Source organism: Caretta caretta, chromosome 1 (genome assembly GCF_965140235.1).
Source record: "Caretta caretta isolate rCarCar2 chromosome 1, rCarCar1.hap1, whole genome shotgun sequence".
Lineage (NCBI taxonomy): Eukaryota > Metazoa > Chordata > Testudines > Cheloniidae > Caretta > Caretta caretta.
Window position 1 is genome coordinate 232,057,363 of NC_134206.1, and position 25,712 is coordinate 232,083,074.

A 25,712-nucleotide genomic window follows, 5' to 3' on the forward strand; every position below is an offset into this window, starting at 1 on the left:
GCATGATCCCACCGGCTACAATCCCATCCTGTAATATCTCAGACTTCCAAAAAATGCATGCTGATACAGATGAGCTTTTCAGAGTGAGCAGAAGATCAAAATATTGGGGCTTTTTCAAGCCAGGGACCAAGCACAAACAAAACCTTACAAGGATACACATATCGTATATAAAAGACACTCTAAATTACTAACAAATTTCTACAGCTCTATACTTTAAAAAGCAGCTAGGCATGCTAAAAATATTTTGTACAAATGGAATCATAGAAATGTACGAATGGAAGGGATCTTGAGAAGTGATGAAGTCCAGCTCCCTGCACTGAGGTACAACCAAGTAAACCGAGACCATCCCTGACAGATGTTTGTCCAATCTGTTTTTAAAAACCTGCAATGATGGGGATTCCACAACCTCCCTTGGAAGCCCAGTCTAGTTTTTAATTATCCTTATAGTTAGAACACTTTTCTTAACAGCTAATCTAAATCTCCTTTGGTGCAAAATAATCCCATTACTTCTTGTCCTACCTTCAGTGGACATGGAAAACAATTGATCACAGTCCTCTTATAACAGCCCTTAACATATTTGAAGACTTATCAAGTCCCCACTCAGTCTTCTTTTCTCAAGACTAAACATGCCCAGTTCTTTCAACCTTTCCTCATAGGTCAGCTTTTCTAATCTTTCATCATTTTTGTTCTCTCCTCTGGATTCTGCCCAATTTAACCACATCCTTCCTAGAGTCTGGTGCCCAGAATTGTACAAAGTACTCCAGCTGGGGACTCATGAGTGATGAGTACAGGTCAATTACCTCCCATGTCTTACATACAACACTCCTGTTAATACACTCCAGATTGCTATTAGCCTTTCCCACAGCTGCATCACATTGTTGACTCATGTTCAATTTGTGATCTACTATTCCTGCCCCAGATCCTTTTCAGCAATATTACCAGCTATCCAATTATTCCCCATGTTGTGGCTGTGCGTTGATTTTTCCTTTCTAAGCAAAGTACTTTGCATTTGTCTTTATTGAATTTCATCTTGTTGATTTGAGATCAATTCTCCAATTTATCAAGGACATTTTGAATTCTAATCCTGTCCTTCAAAGTGCTTTCAACCCTTCTCCACTTGGTGTCATCCACAAAATTTATAAGCATTCTTCCCATTCCATTATAGCACTGGACCCTTGTGCGACCGTACTAGAAATGCCCTCCCAGTTTAACAGTTAACCACTAGTATCTATGCTTTGAACATGGCTTTTCAATCAGTTGTGCACTCACCTTATAGTAATTTCATCTAGACTGCATCTCCCTAGCTTGCTTATGAGAATGGTATGTGGGACTGCATCAAAATCCTTACTAAAAATCAAGATACATCATGTCTACTGCTTCCCCTTATCCACCAACCCAGTAACACCATCAGTGAAGGAAATTAGGCTTGTTTGGCATGATTTTTGTTTGAAAAATCCATGCTGGCTATTCTTTATAACTTTATTGTCCTTTAGATGCTTACAAATTCATAGATACTAAGGTCAGAAGGGACCATTATGATCATCTAATCCGACCTCCTGCACAACGCAGGCCACAGAATCTCACCCACCCACTCCTGTGAAAAACCTCTCACCTATGTCTGAGCTATTGAAGTCCTCAAATCGTGGTTTAAAGACTTCAAGGAACAGAAAATCCTCCAGCAAGTGACCCGTGCCCCATACTACAGAAGAAGGCGTCCTCTAGATGCTTACAAATTGATTGTTTAATGATTTGTTCTTGTATCTTTTCAAGTATTGAAGTTAGGCTGACTGGTCTATAATTCTCCAGGTCCTCTGTTCCCCTTTTAAAGATAGGTACTATGTTTTCTCTTCTGCAGTCCTCTGGGTCCTCACCCATCCTCCATGAGTTCATGAAGGTAATTACTAATGGTTCCAAGCTTGCTTCAGCTAGTTCTTTAAGTATCCCAGATGAATTTCATCAGGTCCTGCTGACTTGACTACCTCTAACTTCTCTAAATATTCTTTAACCTGTTCTTTTCCAATTTTGACCTATGGCCCTTTCCCCCTGTTAATATTGTGTTGAGTATCTGGTTACCATTAACCTTTTTAGTGAAGACTGAAGCAAAATAGGCATTAAACACTTCAGCCTTTCTGATGGGATCAGTTAGTAAGTGATTTACTACCATTTTCAAATCAAGCAAGAAAAGTTACACATGTGTATGTATGTACCTGGAATTCTTCAAGATGTGTTGGCCAGACATACTCCATTTAAGGTATGTGTGATGGGTTGGATCACAGAGACCCCCTTGGGACTGTCACCTGACGTGCTGAGACTACGTCTGAGCCCGTTTTCCCTGCCAGCTTGGGACTTCAGAACCCTGCTTTGTTGAGCCAGACTCACTAGCCTGCTGCAAACGCAGACCCAGGTCTGAACTACGTCCCCAAAGCTGCAGACTTAACTGAAAACAGCTTAAGAAGTGGTCCTGTCTCCAAAACCCAGTTCCCAATGGGATCCAAACCCCAAATAAATCCATTTTACTCTATATAAAGCTTATACAGGGTAAACTCAAATTGTTGGCCCGCTGTAACACAGACAGAGAGATATGCACAGCTGTTTCCCCTCCTCCCCCGGTATTAATACATACTCTGGGTTAATTAATAAGTTAAAAAAAAGTGATTTTATTAAATACAAAAAGTAGGATTTAAGTGGTTCCAAGTAATAACAGACAGAACAAAGTAAGTTACCAAGCAAAATAAAACAAAACATGCAAGTCTAAGCCCAAAATACCAAGAAACCAATTACAAATAAAATCTCACTCTCAGAGATGTTCCAATAAGCTTCTTTCACATACTAGACTCCTTCCTAGTCTGGGCCCAATCCTTTCCCCGGTACAGTTCTTGTTAGCTCCAGCAGTAACAAGGGGATTTCTCATGACTGGAACCTCCTTTGCTCTTTTATAGCTTTGGCACAAGGTGGGAGTCTTTTCTCTCTCTGGGACCCCACTCCCGCTTCTAAATGGAAAAGCACCAGGTTTAAGATGGATTTCTGTACCAGGTGACATGGTCACATGTCCTGTGAGGCCCCAAGCCTTCATTCTTCCCGGCCTGACTCACAGGAAGGCTTGCAAGTAAACAGAGCCATCTACAGTCAGTTGTCCTAGTTAATGGGAGCCATCAAGATTCCAAACCACCATTAATGGCCCACACTTTGCATAATTACAATAGGACCTCAGAGTTATATTTCATATTTCTAGTTTCAGATACAAGAATGAACACCTCAATAGATTATAAGCTTTGTAATGATACCTTACAAGAAACCTTTTACATGAAGTATATTCCAGTTACATTATATTCACACTTATTAGCATATTTTCATAAAATCAGATGGAGTGCAACATCACAGTATGCATGTGCCCAAGACTGGAGTCTTTTGGCCAGCAGTGTCCACTGTGCCCACAAATGTGCCCTAGAATTCAGTGCCCCATAATGAAGGCATAAAAGGGCAGAACAGGAGAAATGCCACCATTTCCTCTCCACAGCAAAATCCAGGTGACATGGGACTAAAAGGGATAGAGGATGAGTCATGGAATATGTAATATGGCCAATGCATCTTTAAGAACTCCAGTTACTGCAAAGGCAAGAAACTTCCTTTCTTATTCAAATGCTTGTTCTTTGGCTACTTGACTAGTTAAGGTGACTCCCAATGTAATAGAGATTGCAATTCAGATTCTTAGGACAACAGAGATTGTAACATAGCCTTTCCAAACACAGCATCTGGTCTGAAAGCTTCAATGCTAGTGCATTGCTTTGTAAATGTGTGAACAGATTCCCAACTGTCTGCTTCGCACACGTCCACAAAAGGAAAACAATTTCAAAGATGCAGCAGAGGCTGCCTAATTTCAGGTAAAATGAGCTCTGAGAGATGAAGGAGGACCCACTTTAGCCACTTCATAACAGGATCTCACACAGATCTCCATCCAAGATCATCGCTAGATAAGTTGGTTTCCCCTTCATCTTTTCTGCTATTGAAACAAAATCTTGATGTGAAGCTAAAACATGTTGTCCTCTATGAATAAATGCTAATGCACATCTGACAGGAAATGGAGCTTAGCCTCTGTCTTAGAAGCACGTGATTTAGGGAAAATATAAGCAGATGAATCTGTTGGTTCAAATGGAAGTCTGACAACTTTTGATAGAAATTAGGCTGACGCCTATCAGACACTTTGTTCAGAAAGAACATGGCATATTATCAGGACCCCACCCTTCTTGCAGAGATAACTGCAACTAAAACTGCCATTTTCATAGGGAGAGAGATGTAACTATATGCACATTGCCATTGGTTCGAAAGGCAGGACCATCGGTGAGGACAGAACTAAAGTTAAGATTTCACACTAAGATTCCCACACTTATGGGTGGAAACGTCTTAGCAAGACCCTTCAAACACTTTACAACAATGTGACCAGCTATTGGAGGGTGATATATGCATTTTCAAACAGCCCTAATTATGATACACTCCTTAATTACATGAGAACATGTTATTTTGCTACAGGATCCCTGCTAATTTAAAGCACAAGATGGATTACAAGAGGGCAGAAATAAGATTGCAAAGGCAACTGTAAATCTAGCATTTCCTAACATTTGAGTTCTTCACTTTGCAATCTCAAAAATGTATGTTTGACATAGCTGGGATTTTTTGTTATTTTTTGCATTTGTGTGTATTATTTGTATATGATATAGAGGAAAATTCCCTTGACTTTTTTGCTTTCATTTATAGCAGAGAAGGCTATAAGAATTTTTTCTACCTTTTATCCTAATTATTAAAATTTCAGTATTAGTATGTGATGACTTAATATAAAATATTTGGGTGCATTTGCATTTAATCAGTCCCTGAACATTTATTTTTAGCACTGCCCATTTTGTTAGGTTGTATCAATGTCCAGTCAATACGACTCAAGGACAACACTTCAGTAATGGGTAGTTACATGGGATACTGTGAGAAACACTTTCCACACTGAAGAGGCTCCTTCTATTGAAAATCCAGAAAAAAAAAACCACCATAAAATTCAAATTCTGTTAAGCAACCAAGATTAATTTTTTTTATGGAAAACATGTAAAAAGTAATATATTGAAGAACCTATTTTTGTTTAAGAAACAATTACTCTACATGCTGCATACTGCAAGTAAGAACTGAAGATCTTTATTACAAATAGATTTAAAACATACTGCAGCATCTTAGAATAAATAAAGTTGGATTAGAAACAAAATACTTTTGGTTAATGTCACAAGAAATGAAATTGCCACAGAATGGGCCCATTACCTTACTCTATCCCTACATTTTTTCTGAAAACTTTACCAAGCATAAGATAAAAAGATATCAAAGCTCAAGTTTAAAAGTCATAATTTACTCACAGTGATATATGCAACATGTGAAACAGCAGTAGTTGTAGGTAATTAAGTCTGTGCAAGTTTGAGGTTACACTACATCAACCACTTACAAAGTCACACCGAGTCATACTATTTAAGCCAAAGATCTGTCCAAATGATGCCTTAGACTATGGAGAGAGTATCTTTTCCTTGAGTTTATAACTACAACAACCTGCTGTAGGCTGAAACAAATTACATATCGCAGCCTTGGAAAGTTTAGGACATAAAAAAATCATTATTAAACAAAGGGAACATTTTGGCACCTTCAGATTTGTATTATTCAATTAAAAGATAGACAGCTTAATTTTAAGACTGTAGAGCCAGATTTTCAGTACATGAGGTACACAAATTAGATGCGTAAGCAGGTACACAACTGCAGTAAACGCATACACAAATTAAACATATAATTTCTGTACCTACTGTCTGAAAAGGGAGCTTTTAATTTTGTATACTCAAATGCCCCTTTTTTTTTAAAAAAAAAAGACACCATTAATTTAAAAGTCGAAAATTACTTTTACAAACATAAAATACTACTGGATTTTTTTTTTTAAATTTAACACCACTTGAATTAATTGCGTTGAATGAAGTAGGAATTATGTATTTGTGCCAGTACAGGCCAGTGAACTAGGTTCATCTAGCAATGATAGCAGATCAATCAAGGAAGGTAGGTGAACAAACTGAAATCCACGATTTGTCCTTTCAGAGACTTACTTCTGTAATTGCATATGTTCTCAAATTGCCTTTGTTTAAAAGGAATTTTCTTTCCACTCCTTATGGCTTAAATATTTCCAATCAACCTAAGAAAGTTACTAACCTCCCGCATTCATCTTTCATTTCTATCTACCTTACTTTCTTTATGATTCACTGTAACTGATATGCTGTTACACTTCTTCTCTGACGGACTTATAAAAACACTACCTAGCTGGTGCTGGTGAAGATTTCATTACTAAAGGAGCTTTCTTTTGGCAATCTGTAGTTTTAACCTGTCACTACGGGGTTTGACTCAAGATTAAGAAAACGGGGAACTGAGGGACAAGCGGGAGCTGCGATCGGCTGAACCTGCGGACGCGGCAGGTAAACAAACCGGCCCGGCCCACCTCTGAACAAGCGCCGTCCCAAGTTTGGGAACACTGACCTAGGTAATGGACTCATATAACTGTAACAAAGTAGGTACATTTAAATTCTGCCAATAGCTTTTTTCATATTCTATAGACAGGGGCACACACTGGAAATTTCTCACCCTGGTGCAATTACTCCCTCCTTTGCACAACTATGGCTGTTATTAAAGTTGTGTCAGCATTTCATTCTTATAATTTAGAAATGAAAACGCATTTTAATGCTAATCCTCTTTTTGGGGATAGGAGGTGGGAAGGGAAATTACTCAGAACTCTCATGCTTGTTCTTAGCCCAGAGGTGAATTTTTGTTGGGGTATGCTTGAAGAAAATTCTATCAGCAGTTTGAGTTGTCAGAGCATAAAAATGGTGGTTTTTTCATGCTTTAAGAAAACTATTCAGATACTTTTTATGCTCAAATTAATCCAGAATATTTTAGTAGCTCAGACCTGGCATATTCCAAGATTTCAGCAAAGAAAACAAGCTTTGACAAGTTTGAAAAAGTCTGAGTAAGAAATAAGTTAGAAATGAACGTAATAAGAGCTAGGACAGTTCTTTACCAATGAAATGGCCCAATCTTGTAAATCCTTACAAGTCCCATTGACTTCAGGGTTTTCATATTGTGGCCCGGAACATGCACAGAGTGCAGTCACACAGCAACAACTCACCTAAACACCCACAAACAGAAAATAATCACAGTTGGTTTAAATTTTCAAAAACAGCAAATGATCATGGTTGCCCAACTTGAGACTCAAGTCAAGGTGCCTAACTGGCCCTTTTAAGGCCACCCAAAACTTAAAGCACTCAAAATCAATAGTTACTTCTAAAGACTTAAGACAACTCTGTTTATCTAAATCATTAGGCACATGCATATAGGATCACAAGTTAGATTATTCAAATAATTGTGCCCCATTTGATAGGTTGTTTAAATTTTGTTTCTTTTTAATAAAAGGATTAGTTTTCTAAAATTATTGTAATGAATAATTACTGCCGAGATACATGCAAGAATGAGGAAATTACATCTGTTCAACATATATAGGCATTATTACTCTACTCAGTGGAGCAGAACGTTACACACAGTATTGTGTGGGGAGCCAAGTTACAGTTGCTATGACAGCTTTCATTTTGAAGCTCCTAAATTGTGTACACCAAAAAATTTCAGCAACAATGTTCCATTAACAAGGGTGTGTGTGTGTGCGCACATTAACTATCCTTTGTTCAGAGTTTTAAAATTTAACATAAAAAGATTTCAGATTATTTACACTGATGTTTAGCATTCAGATCACAGCAGAGAACAAAATTTCAAAGTTCTGTCAGTGTTTTAAAGAGATTCAATAGCAAAGTAGTAGATGCATACTGATCTAAATTAATTTTTTTCACTTTTTGTACTACAACTCACACACGAACAGAAAACCCACCACACATAATGGGGAGCAAGAAACCGAGACTTAGTACTGAACACATTACAAGCATGGACAGTAAATAGATGATAAACACTTAACAGGTTAAACCAAAATCATCAATAATTACGAGTACAGACAATTTTAAGTACTTGATATTTCCTCAACAAAAAATTCATAGAGCTATCACTGTCTTGAATAAGCAGTAGTCAAAACCCAGTGATTTTATCAAATAAACCAGACACGTTGAACTCTGGGGTACAGATGTGGGGACCCGCATGAAAGACCCCCTAAGCTTATTTCTACCAGCTTAGGTTAAAACTTTCCCAAGACACAAAATTCCCTGTATCTGGGATTCAGTATGCTGCCACCACCAAGAGATTTAACAAAGAATCAGGGAAGAGACCACTTGGAGATGTCTTCCCCCAAAATATCCCCCCCAAGCCTTAACCCCCTTTCCTGGGGAGGCTTGAGAATAAACAAGATGAGCACAGACCAGCCTTGAGTTTTTAGGACACTAAAACCCCAGTCAGATTCTCAAAAAACAGAACTTTATTAGAAGAACAAAAAAAAATAAAAGAAACACTAAGATTAGAATGGAAGATAATCTCACAGGCAGTCAGATTCAAAACATAGAGAATCCCTCTAGGCAAAACCTTAAAAAAAAAAAGACACAAAAACAGGGATACACATTCCCTCCAGCACCACGAATTTCAGAAGCCAAAAAAAAAAAAAAAAAATCTAACGTATTTTCTAGCTAGATTACTTACTAACTCTATAGGAGTTGGATTGCTTGCTTTCTTGATCTGTCCCTGGCAGAGGCATCACACAGACAGACAAAACCTTCCCCCCAGCCCAGATTTGAAAGTATCTTGTCCCCGTACTGGTCATTTTGGTCAGGTGCCAGCCAGGTTACTTGAGCTTCTTAACCCTTTACAGGTAAGAAGATTTTGCCTCTGGCTAGGAGGGGATTTTCTAGCACTGTATACAGAAAGGTGGTTACCCTTCCCTTTATATTTATGACACATGTATTTAGTAAACAGATTTGAACTACATATATGGGTTTGGCCCAGTAGGGTGTATGTATATTTAAATATGAATGTAATTAGCTACAGAGAACAGTCTATGCCAGTGCTTTAAAATCTTCACTGCCTCCTTAGTCACTTTCAGGTGCAACTCAGGGAAATCTACAAAGTACTGTAGCTTGGATCCAAACTGAGAAAACACCAGTTGCCGCACATCCTGTTAGGAGAATTGATGTTAGCTGTTCTCTCGTGAGTCCTACATTCCAATGACTGTGGGCAAAATCCTGACTCTTCAGAAGTCAATGGCAAAACTCCTGGACCTATTGAAATCAATAGAATTTCAACCAGGAGTTTTCAGTGGTATACCTTGGCTCTTGGTTTTCCTCAATGGTACTGAAGAGCCCATCTGTTTATTGGGGGGTTTGCACGACGATATATTACTACTTCTAGTTAAAACACAAACCCACAGGGAGCTAATGTCAATAATCTAATTTTAGTTTTTTCTTAATTCATACAAGTGCACTAATAATAATAATAATGTGAAAGGGTAAACTTAAAAGTAAGTATTAATCAAGAGATTGGTCTGGACCTATTTCAATCTTTAGAATAAAAATTTTTAGAGTCTTTCACACAAGTTAAGCTATTTATAACTTAACAATAAAAGTAAGAAACTACTAATACAGTAATTGGTCTACCAGATCTTAAAGAACCAACGCGAACAAGTATCAGTAATCTGATAGTGGAAATTGACAAGAGTAAGAAATATAAATTACTATAAAATATGTGACCCTATGGTACATTTTCCTTCCTATGGGCGCTTCTCCAGGGGAAGGGGAAAAAAAAAAAGCTATGCAAATCCAGTGTTTTGGGGGAGGGCTGTTTTGGTTTGTTTGTTTGTTTGTGGTTTGCTTCTATTTCCTCCTTTCCTTACAAAACATATACAGTGCGGATCAAATACATTTTCCCCTTTTGAACTGATTTTCATGGAAGCTAAAAGATAAAAAAATAAACCTCACATGCTATAAAAACAAATATCACTGTTTCACACCCATTTAAACAACCAAATGCTGTCTAGCTTCCATAAACCAAGAGACAAAAACAGTCAGGAAAAAAAAAATGACCTATTTTTAGGCGACTAGAATGAACACACACACATGAAAGAAAACCCGAACACCAAAAGGCTTAGTAGTAACTAAGCGAAGTAAAAGTGACAGTTGAAGCAGGAATTCACTCTCTCTTCTGTGCCTCACAGCCAGGTACAAAGCATCTATTTCTTTCCTCAGATTGAAATCATGGAAGGGACAATATATACATTTTAAAGGAGAAAAAGCCCAAACTGCTGCTAATTTTGAACCTCGCTCAGGTCCAGAGGGTTATGGTTAAGAACAAAGATCAAACCTAAGTATATTCACACACAACAGACACACCACACTTAAGATGATGGATTAAACTAGTACACATCAGAAAGCCGATACCTAACAGACATATTACACACAAACTTTTGTATAAAGCAAAGCCATATCAATCAACTACTAAATAAAACAAAAACAGTGCATTACAGACCAGAGAAAAAAAGTATTTAGCCCAATTCATCCAAGTGCAGACATATGTCTACAACAGTGATAAAAAAACAGATTAGTATGTGACTATTTAATATAGGATCTATGTGTGGGTGTACATAATGAATAACAAAACAGGTTATTTTTTGCAGATGCTTCCCCATTTAAGACTTTAATAATACTGCATGGGCAAGTGAGCTGGTGTAGCTCAGTGGTTTGAGCATTGGCCTGCTAAACCCAGGGTTGTGAGCTCAATCCTTGAGGGGGTCATTTGGGATCTGGGGCAAAAATTGGGGATCGATCCTGCTTTGAGCAGGGGGTTGGACTAGATGACCTCCTGAGGTCCCTTCCAACCCTGATATTCTATGAATCTATGACTCTGCTCTGAGCCAGAGAATGGGTATTTAGCCTGGGAAAAAAGTATGTCCATGAACATAATGGAAGGGGGATGCACTACCATGAATTCAAGAAAAGCGGTGTGAAATTGGGATAGTATATTGGAAATGTCACACACGTAGATGGGGCACAACACAGACACCCAGGAAAAAAGAAAGACACACTGCGTATGTGTGTATTCATATACCGTGATACAGAAATACGCCCGGGATACAACGCAGACACACACACAGGAACAAACCCAGGATAACACACACACACAGGCGGGTTTCAGAGTAGCGGCCGTGTTAGTCTCTACCCGACAAAAAGAACAGGAGGACTTGTGGCACCTGGGAGACTAACCCATTTATTTGAGCGTAAGCTTTCGTGAGCTACAGCTCACTTCAGACAGAGAATGTGTGTACGCGCACACACACCACCCAGGATAACACGCAATGGGTGCATGTAGATGTACACACACACCCGGGATACAAAATGCACGCTCGGGAATGGACGAGGCAGGAGCTCCCTAGCCCCGCACGGGGTACAGGGCGGCCCCTCTCGGTCGGTCGGTCGGTCTGTGGTCAGGCCCAGGCCCAGCCCCCGCCCCTGACCTGGCGGCGCCGCTCTCTGCTGCTGCTCCTCCTCCTCGGCCCCCGCCTCGGCCATGGCGAACGCCCCCGGCCGCAGCGGCACAGAGCGGGCGAGGCGAGCGGTTGGCGCAAGCCCCGCCGTGGACCCGTCCGAGCCCCGGCTCTCAGCACCGCCCCCTCCGCCGCGCGCCTCTCGCGAGATCCCCGTCAGAGCGGGCGGGGGAAGTTGCCGGTGCCGGCTCCTGGGCCTCGCGGCGGGGCGCGAGGTTTCCTGGCGGGAGCCCGCAGCGCAGCCCGGCCGCTAGGGAGCCCCCCGCACGTGGCTCAGCCACAGGGCTGCAGACAGCACGTTATCCTCGTGCCCCTTCTGCCTGCAGCCCCTTCCTCGCCCTCTGCCAGCGGCTGCCCGGCGTGGGGGTCGCAGCCTGTTGCTGCCAGGTCCAAGTAACGTCCAGTACCACAAACCCTGAGACAGGGCCTCCGGGCGCGTGGTTGCCCCGTGCTGCACTTGGGGGCCATGATGACAAGACCAGCCCCATGCCTACAAAAATCTTGAGTGAGGCCTCCCACACTCCCTGCCAAATCATGACCTTTTAATTCGTGGGGGTCTTTTTATTTACCTTCTGTTTTTTTAAGGGTATGAGTGGTTTGCTCCAGTCACATGTTCAAGCCTTCCTCCATAAATATGAGGCCCAGAAACTTACAAAAAGAAAAGGGTGAGATTCTCACATATTCACATGACTCCTGGAGCTGGGGCTTTAACACACACCAAATATTGTGAGACTTGCAATACAAATCGTGAGCATTGAGAAAATTGACACAAATGATTTGGATCCATCAAGTTTGGGAACTTGAATTTGGCCAGAAAAGACAGATTTCAGAAGTGGCAGAAGCAGAAAATATCTGGGTCTAGTTCAAACGCATGCTGTTGGGCAGGGCATGGTGACTAGGAGTCAAGTCTGTTGTTTGCTTTGTGACCCTGGGTAAGTCACTATCGTTACTCTGCCTCAGTTTTCCTAGTTGTAAAATGGTGATAATGATACTGTGTAAAGTGCTTCAAGATCTAAGGATGAAATGGACCTGGATCCTGTGAAGTACTGAACATCCTTAATGCTCACTAAAATCACTGGGAATTGGGGAAATTCCACAACTTATCCGAATAGACTCTCACTCAAGCTTCCTTGGCTATGCAACTTCTTGCACTGAGGTTGTTTGCACTTCTACCTATTATTCACACCAGAGGCAATTTACAGGTGTCAGCTCAGCTGGTGTCACCCAGCACGCCTTTCTCAGAAATATGGCTGGAGTCCAAAGATTCATGTTCAAATCACAATACCACACTCTCTCCTTGTATGGAGTTTTGCACTAAATACTCAACACTGTTCATTTTTGTGGTTTCACATGAACAGTCTAGAAAAAGACTATGACAACTTTCTTAGTGAAAATCACATGTTAAAGATGTGTAATTGTTTCCTCCTCTTCATTTCTGTTTGAATTCATGCTGGTCAGCCTTCCAATCACTTTAGCTGTGGGGAGTCTGAGACCTTTTGTTCCACTCACAGGAGAGAGGCAGAGAGAGTGAGTCTTTTTGCTGCATTAGATGGAAGAGTAGCTGTAACCGCTCCCTAGGTCACGTGTACCTGGAGCTTTCATTGCATAAAACCCTCATAGACTCTGTATTCTGTCAGGAAGTGAGAGCAGGGTTCCCTGGAAAACAGTTGTGTGAAAACTTCTGGTGCTAGACCCTCCTTACAACTTAAGCCCTACTTTAACGCCCGATCCTCCAAACGCTCATATGCATAACTGTATATAGAATTGGACCCTAAGCAGTCAAACCAAGATGTAAGTGGTGAAGATGGCCTTATATGGGCCTCAGTCCTAGGATGAATTGTGCACATTATGTCAATGTCTGCTATGTGGATTCATAAAGTATTTTACCATATCCAGTAACAAACACATTTCACATGTGAAAACTCTAGCCAGTACCATTCAAAATTTTTAAAAGTAACCTTATTTCTCTTATTCATTGTAAAGACTTATCAGACTTTTACAAATGGGTTTTGCTTCATGCAGAATACCAGCATCAGGTGTTGTTCCAACAATTAGATTCACATTAACATTATGAAGTTTTGCACAGGAATATTGTCTTTCCCCAACTTCAGCCTTATGTGAAAGAATTAATGAGTACAGGGCAACTAATATAATAATTACACTTTCATGAAACTATCATACACCACCAATTCATTGTGTGTTAAATCTGAAACAAAAATATAAGTAATTGCCAATCAATTTATAGTGTTATTAGCTAGGTCTTTGCCCTTTAAAAATAAAAGTGACAATAATTAATTCCATCAGGCAATTTAAAATCTGCTCTTTTGGACAGATCCTCTCAATTATTATTTTTCATTTGTATTTCAGTAGCACATAGATGCACCAGCTGAAATTGGGACCCATTGTTAGTCTCTAAGGTGCCACAAGTACTCCTTTTCTTTTTACATACACATAGTAATTGGAGAAACCATAGAAACATAGGAGTGGAAGGAACCTCAAGAGGCCATCTAATAGATTCCCCCTGTGCTGAGGCAGTTCTTACTCTAAAAAGTTTACAAGCTAAGTGAACAAGACTAACAAAACATAGGAGAAAAAGCATGGGAGGGGGCTGAGGCACAGAGAGATTAAGTGATTTGTCAAAGGTCATACAAGAAGTCTGGCAAAACCAGGAATTAAACCCAGATAACGCCAGTCTCAGTCCACTGTCTTAATTATATCACTGTACTTCAGCTACTTGCAGGTATGTATATGGAGCTTTTGGAACTGAAATAACTGTGTGATTAGTGCACCTTCAAGGTCTGGAATATTCCAAGCTGGCAGAGTTTCAGAGAGTGGGCAATCAGTTGTACCTGGAGCAGGCTGGAAACAAGATCCAAAATTAAGTGGGGCTGGATGTTGTTTATAAATAAGGACCCATTGCTACAATTATTATTTAATTTTTCTTGCTGTTGTCCAGATATAAAGCCACGGTATTTAAACAGAGCATGATTGGTTTGTTAGGATCTGGAGACATAAAGGAAAAACAACATTACATTTAAAATACAGGAGGAAATATTCCACTGCCTAGAATCACAAAGTGAAAAGGGAAATGTGAAAAACAGAAAAGGTGTATTTACTTCCAACTAAAGCAGTATACATTACTTATATAAGTACTCTCTCAATTAACTTTTAACCCTGAAGAAGCTGAGGGCACACACTCAGGTGTGCATGCATGCTAGTAGTTTGTCTGGTACACTGGAAAATGAAAGCATGACAAGGGTTTAAACAAAAGCAGTACTTAAACTTGCTATTGAAGGAATAAATGAGCAAAGAGATTTCTCAGAAAAGGCCATTTGCTTCAAAGGATAGTCTTAAGCAATAGATGACTGGTGGGGTTATGGCTGTCTCTGTCATTTTATAAGCACCTCACAGCTGGTGGCTGTTCTGGTGATTAAGTCTTTCCTTTCTATTTGTGCAGTCACAATCAAGAGACTACACCTGGCTCTCTTAAAAGGCAACTTTCTAAATTAAAGAAAATTACACAACCCTACAAAGGGCTCTCATTGTAGCTTTGCAGCTGATGCTGGAAGGCAGTGTCACATGTAGGAGAGAGAAAACAGCAATGTCTGTATTTGCTATGTAACTAAGGGTGGCCTTTTGGTACGCTGGGAAGCCCGCACTCTGAAACAGAATTCTTGCCCTCTCTCCCTGCTTCCATATCATCCTTTTTAACAACCCCTTTTAAGAAAACAGTTTTGAAAGTTTGGTGTGAAATGCCACTTCCTAAGTTTTACTTTAGAATCTTGGGCTGCCAGACTATTGCTTGTTTGTTCATCTTCACTGCTACAATAATTTGCTCTTTCATCGTATCTTTCATCGCTGGCTATCAAAATATTTTGCCAGCATTAATGAAATAATCGTGTAAGTAAATATTAATTAAGCCATCTATAAAATGAATACAATTAGGTGGAGAATGAATGATTTCCCTGGATCTGTGTGCAAAGCTCACCCCACCCCTCCAGATCAGTGACACCAGAATAAGGTGTGCACTGAGAGTGGAGAATCCAGTGGCGATCACGTTCTGGAAGTTTGCAATGCCAGAGTTCTGTCAGTCAGTTTGGAGTTGGAAAATCCACAGTGGGAGCCATTGTCTTCCAAGTGTGCAAGGGCATTAAGCATATCCTGCTGCACAGAACTGTGACACTCAGTAATCTGTAGGGAATAATGGGTGGATCTGCAGCAATGGACTTTCTGAACTGCAGTGGGACAATAGATGGCATATTCCTATTCTGTCCCGTGCTTCAGGGGGATGTGGGGTCCAGGGTGGCCTGGAGCCGGGTTGCTTTCTGCTGCCGGTGCCAGGCCCCCTGCTAGCCCCCCAGGCCACCCTGGACCCCACATCTTCCTGAAGCACGGGGTCTCTGCTTGGACCCATTCTGGGCACCACCAAAAATTATACAAACCTGGCACCCATACGTGTCTGCAAGGTTAGGGGCCCCTCTTGGACAGAAGGTCCTGTCCAAGGCCCCGAGTCAGTTTAAATCCAGACTTTTTATAGCAAAAGCCCTTTCTCTCTTGGTCTCTGGAAAACCCAGTTTGAATCAGAACATACAAACAGTACATACAGGATTAGTATCTAAGTGATTCACCTTAATCACTGCCCATTGTTTTTGGTTCCTGGAGGAGTTGAGGTACCTTCCCCGCACAGAGTTGCATGCAACGTCTGGCCCACGTGTTACATAAACCAGTTATAAATTTAATAGAGTCTGTTCTCGTAAGTTATTGCATGGATTGCAATATCCGTCACAGGTGTAGGTGTACCTATGGTTCTCCTAGTTTTGCCCTGGCATGGAGTGATAGGGGTAAGGATTCATACCATTCTGCCACTTATGTTAGGGGATATAGGGAGCAGCAGCCATGGAGTTTTCCATGGATCAGAAAGGCTGCTGTGAGTGGGATTTCCTCAGCATATAGCTTGATAATGCTCTAACATCTGCGTACGTTGCCTGAGCAAGCCCATGATATCCTGATGCACTTCCCAATGCACCTCTTGGTCTCTTTGCCTCTCCTGCTGCAACCACTCTCTCCATTGTTGGCCCTTCCTCATGTGACCTCTCCAACACCTGTGTTCATGGTCAGCAGCTGTGGAGGACTGAAATATCTTCTCCGACATATCCTCCCCAGTCTTCTTCTTTCTTTTCCTGATCAGGATCATATGTTTGGCAGGTGTGGAGGAGGTACCTCTAAAGGCCACCACAGCAGAGGTTGCTAATTAAAACAGAATAATACAGGATTAGATTTACAGTTCCAATGGAAAGGGAAAGATAAGTCTTGAAACTCCCTTACATTATTCCCATAAATAACTTTAATAAGAAATGCTAAGTGTCACTTTTGCTTTGGAGCACCTTGTTACAGCATCACTCTGCAGCAAAAGTCATGGTGAATATGGCCTTGCAGAGGCAGAGGGGTGGTGTCTGTTGCCTGGAAGGTTTAGACACTGGATGCCTCTGGGTTTGAGTATAGGGAAAGTTAAATGCATATTGCCAATATTTTCATAGGCAGTGGTGATATTGGCGGACATCTGACTCTTGAGGGTGACAAAGGCACAGAGAACCCCCTGCTACTGATGTCCAGAAGCTCCCAGGCTGATCTGCTGCTAGTCAGTTTACTGCAATAGTGCCCACTGAACTCTCACTGAATGGTGTGGGAGGGTTTCCTCTTCCAGGGGAAGAAACAAGGCCACCATCCCTAGAAATGTTCGGGAGAAAATTGCAGAGTAACTCCATAAAATTTGAATTGAGATTGCTCAAGAGGAGAAAAGGGACATCCCTATTCAGATAAACAGAGTACTCCATATGGCCCCCACTGCCTAGCCCAACAAGCCAAAGAAATGAAAAGTGGATGCCACCTCTATCTCTTTCTTCTCCTTTTTATCCAAGCGCAGTACACTGATCTGATGTGGATTGTGAAATCGGACTCTTGGAATTTATTTTCTAACATTTTACAAATATAATGTGAGCAATCAAAAACCAGTGCTTTGGTTCTCTAAATGCGCAGATGGGATAGACACCATTTTTAAACGGTGAGGGACAGAGAGAGATGAGGTTTCAGGCAATGAAAAAGCAAAACATACTCATAATGAATGATACATGTACGAACTTACTTGCGCTCCCTTCCCCTTCATCAGTGGGCTTATCAGCACACACCTGGCTTGACTCCAGTGGCATTTCAAGCAGTTCCTGGTTTATTATATGGTTTGTATCTCCCTCCGGGTCTCCCCATACCGTTGCTGTATACCTCCATGTCAGGCTCCTGTGAAGTGTCCACAGTCGTAGGCAGGGTGCTGGTGGGGTCACCAGTGATGAGCTGGCAAAAGCTGAAGAACCGGTTCCTTCAGTCACTCCGGGTCTTTGGCGGCACTGAAGGACCCGCCGCCGAAGACCCGGAGCGAGTGAAGTTCCCACCACCGAAGTGCTGCTGAAGACCCGGAGCACTGCTGGGTGAGTACAAATTTAAAAGGGATTCTCAGGGGAGCCTCCCCAGCCGAGAGCTCAGGTGAGCCGGACAGGACAATCCCGCGGGCTGGATGTGGCCTGCGGGCTGGAGTTTGCCCACCCCTTTAACAACCAGTTCTAAACCGGCTTCAAAATTTAACCACCAGTTCACACGAACCGGTGTGAACTGACTCCGGCTCACGACTGGGGGGGGTCACTGCCAAGTATGGCATCCAGTTTGTTGTAGAAGCTCTGTGAGGTGACCCTAGATCTGTTGTTGCCCTCTCTCGCCTTCTGATAGGCTTGCCAAAGTGCCTTTCATGCAGCACTGCTTTTCGTCCCTCTCATACCCCAGTTTCAGCATCCCCTGTTCAATCTACATGGAGATCTCTGTATTTTTTTGGCTGTTCCTTACCTGTGCTTGCACAGTTTCTTCTTCCCACAGGCTGAGGAGATCCAAGACTATTTGGATCAAGACTACTCCAGGCAGCACATGCAGTAACTCTCTGTGTATGTGAAGCCAGCCTGGTCAGATGCTCACAAAAGGTGGGCTAGTCGTTGTGCTTGCCAAGGTGGGCAATCAGGAAAAGGCATTTCAAAAATATACTGGAGATTCTAAAGGGGGTAGGGGCAGGTTTATGGAGTCTGTGAACCCTGGGCAGTAGAGTTCAAAATTATTACCGGAGCGACCACTGTTGCAGGGGCAGTGGCATTGTGAGACAGCTGCTGGAGGACAGTTAGGGTTGACACAGGCAATGCAGTGTCTGCTCACACTGCATCGATGTAAATAGATTGACTGTGCCTCTGCATCGTTCAAGGAGGTGATGTTATTGTGTCAAGGTAATGGGGTGCTTACATTGGTGGGAGGCAAATTTAGGTAGACACATGCACAACTAGGTTGAAACAAGTTGACTTAGGTCAACCTAACTTTGTAGTGTAGACCAAGCCTAAGCCAGTAGCAGAGTTAGAAAAGAACCAAGGAGCCTTCACTCAAGACCTGTGCTCTAAGCACTAGACAGGACTCCCTCTAATCTTTGAGGATTACGAGGCCCAAAGAAAATCCTGTACCTTAAATCTGTCCCTATCCTAAAATGGCGGGGGGAGGCAATAATAGCCCTTCTGACACAAGAGCATTGAAAGCTCTTCTGAATGTCTTGTTTTTCCTTTCAAATTGCCAGTTTTTGCTAAGCTAGGCAGCACAAAAATCAGAGGAGAGGTAAATAGTGGTCCAAATTTTTGGTAATCATTTTATACTGGTGTAACTGAGTGTAAGTTGTTGTAATTTACATATCAAGGGAAGGGTGTAAAGGCACAACTGCAGCAACAAAAGCAAACGCTAGGAAGGTGAAAGACTGCATCTCTATTTTGTCTTGTCTACACACAGGTTTTGTATTGATTTAATTATATCAGTTTAGAAACCAATATATTTAAAGCTGTGCACCTCTTCATGTGGATGCCGTGATACGGGTATAAAGGTACCTTAGAGCGGTATAGCTTATTCACTTAAATGTATCCAAATACGCTAGACCAATATAAGCACTTTTATACTTGTATATCTGTGTCACACTAGGGGGTCACACCAATTTAATCATATCAGTTTCTAAACCAATAAATTACCTTGGTACAAAAACCTGTTTAGTCCAGTCCTAACACGCTCTTGTTGTTTGCAACCACACCCTTCTTACTTATGCACTCTGTGGTACCCTTAACCATGGAGCTCCTTCTACCTCCTCAAAGTTTAAGTTACAATAAATTTGATTCCCACCATCTTACTGGTGTATAATTTACACCGCCATTTGTCATCCAGCAGTTTGGGCAAAGAAGCTTAGGATGCAGATCGTAGTTGTGAGCCACTCTGATCCTAAATGTAACCAAAAAGCTGTAGAAGTGGCCAGCAAATAGTAATAAAAAGCTGCTGTCTTCTAGGAATTCTTTACAATTAACGTTTATTATTAATTATTATTATTATTCATATTGCACAATAGGCTGGGAAAAATCTTCTAATCATTTGTCATTTCAGTTTGGTTGTCCTACAAGAAAGCATGGTTGTCCCAATTTTCAGAGTAAATTTTCTGTAAATTAAAATGAAATATTATTTCTGCTGTGAATGGCTAACTTGGCAATTCTCTACATTCTGCTTTTTCTGTGAGCTCAATCGTTGAAATGTGGGTAAAGGTTCACAAAATGCTACATAAGCTGTAACAATGAATGGGAGACAAAGACTGAATTAGTTCAAACAAAGACACCTATTGATATAACTGAAGGAGTGTGAAGCATCTCCAACTGACTTCAACTAGCTTTCTTTTCCCCCCAATAAAAATAAAAGTAATTAGCATCATTAATTCCATCCAAGAGATTGTCTGATAGAGGACCAGAGAGAATTAGAGGGGCAGAGGCGTTTATTATGGAGGGGAAAAGGGATATTGTTAAAATGAAAGCCTACTTAATACTTTACATTTCAAATACTTTAACTATTTTTCCTTCTTTTCTGTATCTTTAATAAAAGGTTTAAAAGACTTTTAATGGTGTGCTTGCATGGAACTTAGCAGACCGAGGTTTCTGTATTCCAAAAGCCAAAACCTTGTTTTGTGTTGTACAGTGATAGGGTTCTATTAAAATCTTTAATTATCTTGGCTCATTTATTCCATTGAAATTAACACAAACAATGTGTTGGTATGTGATTCTGGAATTTTTTTTATGAATGTTAATTTCAGGATAGATTTTGATGCTTAATGACATGTACTAAAGCCAGTGCATACAAAGCCATACAAAAATATTAGTGAGTGTCTGATGGTCACATTCAAAATTGTTTGTTTCAGATAATGGGCACAAAGGTCCTGATTCAAGAAAGTATGAATAAGACTGAAGCACATGCTTGACATTCAGCACATATTTATGTACTGTTCTGAAAATGGGTGGACGTAAGCATGTACTTAAGTGTTTTCATAAATTGGAACCAAAATGAATCCATGTGGCAAAGCTACATTGGTTTATCTGTATAAATGACAGATACTAAATCAGTAGAGTTTGGAATATTGGAACAAGTCCCAGAGGTGCCTAGGTTGAGCAGCAGTCTGCCAATCAATTGATCAAATGAGTGTAATTTGGCTGTAGAACAGGATGCATAAAGTTATTAAGGAATTTAAAGTGTTTAATGGACTAGGATGTATCAAGGATATAATATGTCACATTGATCTAGAAGCCAGTATGCCTCTAAAATACAGGCACCACAAAGTCTCATTAGCACTGAAAAATAAAGTAAAAGCTAATTATTATCAGACGGTAAAATTAGATGATATTGGGAGAATACAGACACCAACCATCAGTGTGGTCATTGTAATAAAACCCAACAAGTATCTGTAATAAACCCAAAAGATCTGAACAAGGGCATCAAATACAAGCGCTACTTCCACAAGAACAGTCAGTGGGGTCAAGTCTGTACTTCAAAATGTAAGAGTATTTTCATTTTTGAATACAAGCCAAAGACTGATTCATTAGACAAAACATTTAACGTATATTATCTGCATTTGTTTTTGTTTTTTTAATGGTGCAACATTAGCCACCGGAGTGTGTGTATACTAACCATTGGCATGCAATAGGGATATACTTTTTTGTAACTAGAAAAGGAGTACTTGTGGCACCTTAGAGACTAACCAATTTATTTGAGCATGAGCTTTCGTGAGCTACAGCTCACTTCATCGGATGCATACCGTGGAAACTGCAGAAGACATTATATACACACAGAGACCATGAAACAATACCTCCTCCCACCCCACTGTCCTGCTGGTAATAGCTTATCTAAAGTGATCAAGTTGGGCCATTTCCAGCACAAATCCAGGTTTTCTCACCCTCCGCCCCCCTCCCCCCCCACAAACTCACTCTCCTGCTGGAGAGTGACTCTTACTTGTCGTATGACTTAGGTCAAAGAACAAAATCAGTCTCTTACCAATACTTCTGTGTGTCACACTCACTTTTTATTACTATTTTAACCTTCTATTGTGTAAACCTCTCCCTTGCTTGATGCCGTGTGTCATAAATATAAAGGGAAGGGTAAACATGTTTAAATCTGAATCTGAATGCTTTTTCATTGTTCAAAAGATCAAACTTCTTTAAAAAACCAAACACACACCTTTGTCTCCAGGCAAATAGACAGAAAACCTGTCTAGTTGCTCTTAGGTAAAAGAACTTCAGGTCTGTGAAGACTTGTGAATTTCCCTGCAGGAGATTAACTACCCTGCCTTTAGGTAGAGAAAACTCCAGCTCACAAAAGACAATTCCCTTTTGTCTCTGCTCTGGCCCCCAAGCAAAGAAAAAAACCCTCTAACTGCTTTCAGCTTAAAACCTGCTTTCCAGCTGCTCAAAGGAAAAAAAAATATTTCCTTTTCAAATCTGTGCTTCTGGTTCAAAAAATCTCAAATTGATCTCAAAATGATTTCAAGTTAATCCCACCACTCTGCCACCATGTCAAGGTTCCTTCCCCACTCTGAACTCTAGGGTACAGATGTGGGGACCTACATGAAAACCTCCTAAGCTTACTTTTACCAGTTTAGGTTAAAACTTCCCCAAGGTACAAACTATTTTACCTTTTGCCCTTGGACTTTATAGCTGCCACCACCAAACGTCTAACCAGTATATAATTGGGAAAGAGCCCATTTGGAAACGTCTTTCCCCCCAAAATCCTCCCAAACATTACACCTCCTTTCCTGGGGAAGGTTTGATAAAAATCCTCACCAATTTGCATAGGTGAACGCAGACCCAAACCCTTGGATCTTAAGAACAATGAAAAAGCATTCAGATTCTTAAAAGAAGAATTTTAATAGAAGAAAAAGTAAAAAGAATCACCTCTGTAAAATCAGGATGGTAAATACCTTACAGGGTAATCAGATTCAAAACATAGAGAATCCCTCTAGGCAAAACTTTAAGTTACAAAAAGACACAAAAACAAGAATCTACATTCCATTCAGCACAGCTTATTTTCTCAGCCATTTAAAGGAATCAGAATCGAATGCATATCTAGCTAGATTACTTACTAAGCTCTAAGACTCCATTCCTGTTCTGTCCCCGGCAAAAGCATCACACAGCCAGAGAGAGAGGCTTTGTTTCTCCCTCCCCCCAGCTTTTGAAAGTATCTTGTCTCCTCATTGGTCATTTTGGTCAGGTGCCAGGGAGGTTATCCTAGCTTCTTAACCCTTTACAGGTGAAAGGGTATTTCCTGTGGCCAGGAGGGATTTTAAACGTGTTTACCCTTCCCTTTATATTTATGACACCGTGCGTCTCAGCATTCAGAGTCTATGCATAGAAACAGAAAGCACTGCATGGTAAATAAGGAAAATCATCATCCCAATACTGTTTATGCCACTTGTTTCCCCATTTAAATGTGTTCATAAGTGGGGGTTGATTTTCTGGCTGGTCAACAGTGGCTAGTTCTGAATATAGGAGAGTGAGCCTGGTCCAGTGGTGCAGCAGGAGATCAGTTTATATAAAGAGACAGTCATTTTTATTTAGATGCGCTGGATCTTGCGTGCTCTGTCTTTTTAGCTGAGCACATTTCTCTGCTTAAGCACTAGGGCATCTTGAATACAGCTTACAAGTACAATACAGGAGGTGACACCTTATGTAAGCAACAAGCAACTTCTGTTTTTCAAATGGCTTACACAAGCTTCTCTTGTTGTTAAAAAAAAAAGCCCAAAACCTAGAGCTGTTAAGTCGCAGTGTGCCACTGAGCATAAAAGTATCCATATTACTAGTTATTTATGTAGGTCTCACAGTGTTTGAACAACAATATATGTTAGCTCTTAGGGCAAGAAGAGGGTCCTGTTAAGTTCTGCCTAGCACACAACCCCAGGAGAGTGTACATTCTAGCTTGAGGAGACATACCCACCCTACCTCTGACTGAGCTACCATGCTAAAAACAGAGATGGAGCCATGGTGTCCCAAGCAGGAGGTGTTAGCCACCTGAGTACATACCTCCAGTCTCAGATGGGATTGTATTCGGGCGACAGGCCCCTCTAACCATTCCCATTGCTGAGGCTATGCCTCTATCTTTATCATGCTAGCTCAATTAGAGCTATTGTGACTATATCTCCTTGAGCTGGAATTTGCACCTCCAGCTCAAAGAGTAGGCAGGGCTGTCCCCAGTGGTGAGCTGGAGCAGGTTCACACCGGTTCGCGCAAACCAGTTGTTAAATTTAGAAGCCGGTTTAGAACCGGTTGTTAAAGGGTCGCGCAAACTCCAGCCTGCGGAAGGAGGCTCCCCTTGAGAAGCCCTTTTGACTCATCCGGCTGCGCTCCGGGTCTTCGGCGGCACTTCGGCGGCAGGTCCCTCAGTGCCGCCGAAGACCCGGAGCGAGTGAAGGATGTGCCACTTAAGTGCCACTGAAGACCCGGAGTGACTGAAGGAACCGGTTCTTCAGATTTTGGCAGCTCATCACTGGCGGTCCTGACCCATACGCAAAATACGCAGCTGCGTAGGGCACTAGGAAATTTGAGGCACCACATTTCCTGGTGCCCTGTACAGCTGCATGCTGCTCCAGCCCCTGCCCCGCCTCTTCCCCATGGCCCCTGCCTCTTCCCACCCCTGCTCTGCCCCAGCCCCACCCCCACTCCACCCTTTCCCCAAAGCCCCCACTCCAGCTCTGCCCCCGCCCTGCCCCCACTGCCCTGAGGACTGCAGCAGGGCTGGACCTGCACTCACTGGTGGCGGGAAGTGCAGCGACCCGGCCACAGCTGCGCTGCCGGTGAGTGCTGGGGGGCGGTTCCCCCTTCCCCCCAAGTCAGCCCCGCCCCCCTTGCAGAGGCCTGGGGCCCCACACACACACCTTATGGGGGGGAGGGAGGGGTTGTGTAGGGCCCCAGAATAGCTAGGGATGGCCCTGAGGGTAGGCATACCCAAAGATGGCTGTATACCATCTTTGTGCTCCCCTGATCCTGTGATTAGTTTAGACACCTACATGAGATTTATTAAAATATAGGCCGTCAGCTCTGATCTTCTGTAGAAAAAAACATTTAAAAAACACCTTAAGGTCAGGGGCAAGTTCTCTGTGTAAGATGCATATAGCAAAAATAAACCTGTTAAAAACTCTTATCCCTGATTAAAAATTCCTAGGGTATATATATATACTGAAAACAAAACAAAATAAAACAAAAATAGTAATCCACCACACCAGCATGCCAGCTTTTACAGCAAGGAGAGTTCTGCTGCCGGGACCTTGACGTTTTGTGCATGAAGTCAGACTAGATCATCATAATGACACTTTCTGGCTTGGAAATCTATGAATCTCTGATAAATTCCTTGCAGGCTGATAGAAGATGAGCCTGGAAAAGGAGTTTTCCACCCCCATTCCCTCCCTGTAATCTAAATTTTGGATGCTATTAGGTCAGCTGCTCGATTTGTTATTTTCTAACAAAACAATCACCGAGTGTCAAATTTTCAGTGACGTAGGAGCACAATTGACTCGGTACTCCTAAATCACGTAGGTGCTTTTGAAACCCTAAAGCCCCTCAATTTTCTGGTGCCATTTTGATTTAAAAACAAAGTAAATGTTACACTTTAGTATTATGGAATAGCTTCTCATTCTGGGCAGAAATGGAAGTTTTCTGAATGCCTGTCGCCAAACAAAAGAACCTAACGTCTCTGTATCTGTTGAACTGCATTGAACCAGTTCAAGCAGCAGCCAAGCTGTTATGTGCAGCGCAGCTAGGTTCAGGTGCAGAAGCCTGCT

The 25,712-nt window shown here is 41.5% G+C and overlaps 1 protein-coding gene and 1 long non-coding RNA gene across 2 annotated transcripts in view; both read right to left on the reverse strand.

Moving 5' to 3' along the window:
* BMAL2 (basic helix-loop-helix ARNT like 2) overlaps positions 1-11,655 on the reverse strand; it is a 60,808-nt gene extending 49,153 nt beyond the window's left edge. Inside the window, exon 1 of the mRNA XM_048825838.2 lies at positions 11,489-11,655. Coding sequence (XP_048681795.2) covers positions 11,489-11,543 — 55 coding nt within the window. The 5' untranslated portion in view covers positions 11,544-11,655. The remainder of the gene's footprint in view (positions 1-11,488) is intronic.
* Positions 11,656-15,917: 4,262 nt separating this feature from the next.
* Positions 15,918-23,064, reverse strand: LOC125630384 (uncharacterized). Its single transcript, XR_007354647.2, has 3 exons — positions 23,022-23,064; positions 17,661-17,873; positions 15,918-16,765 (listed from the first exon to the last, which is right to left on the reverse strand). It is a non-coding gene; the product is annotated as an uncharacterized LOC125630384 (long non-coding RNA).
* Positions 23,065-25,712: the final 2,648 nt, after the last annotated feature.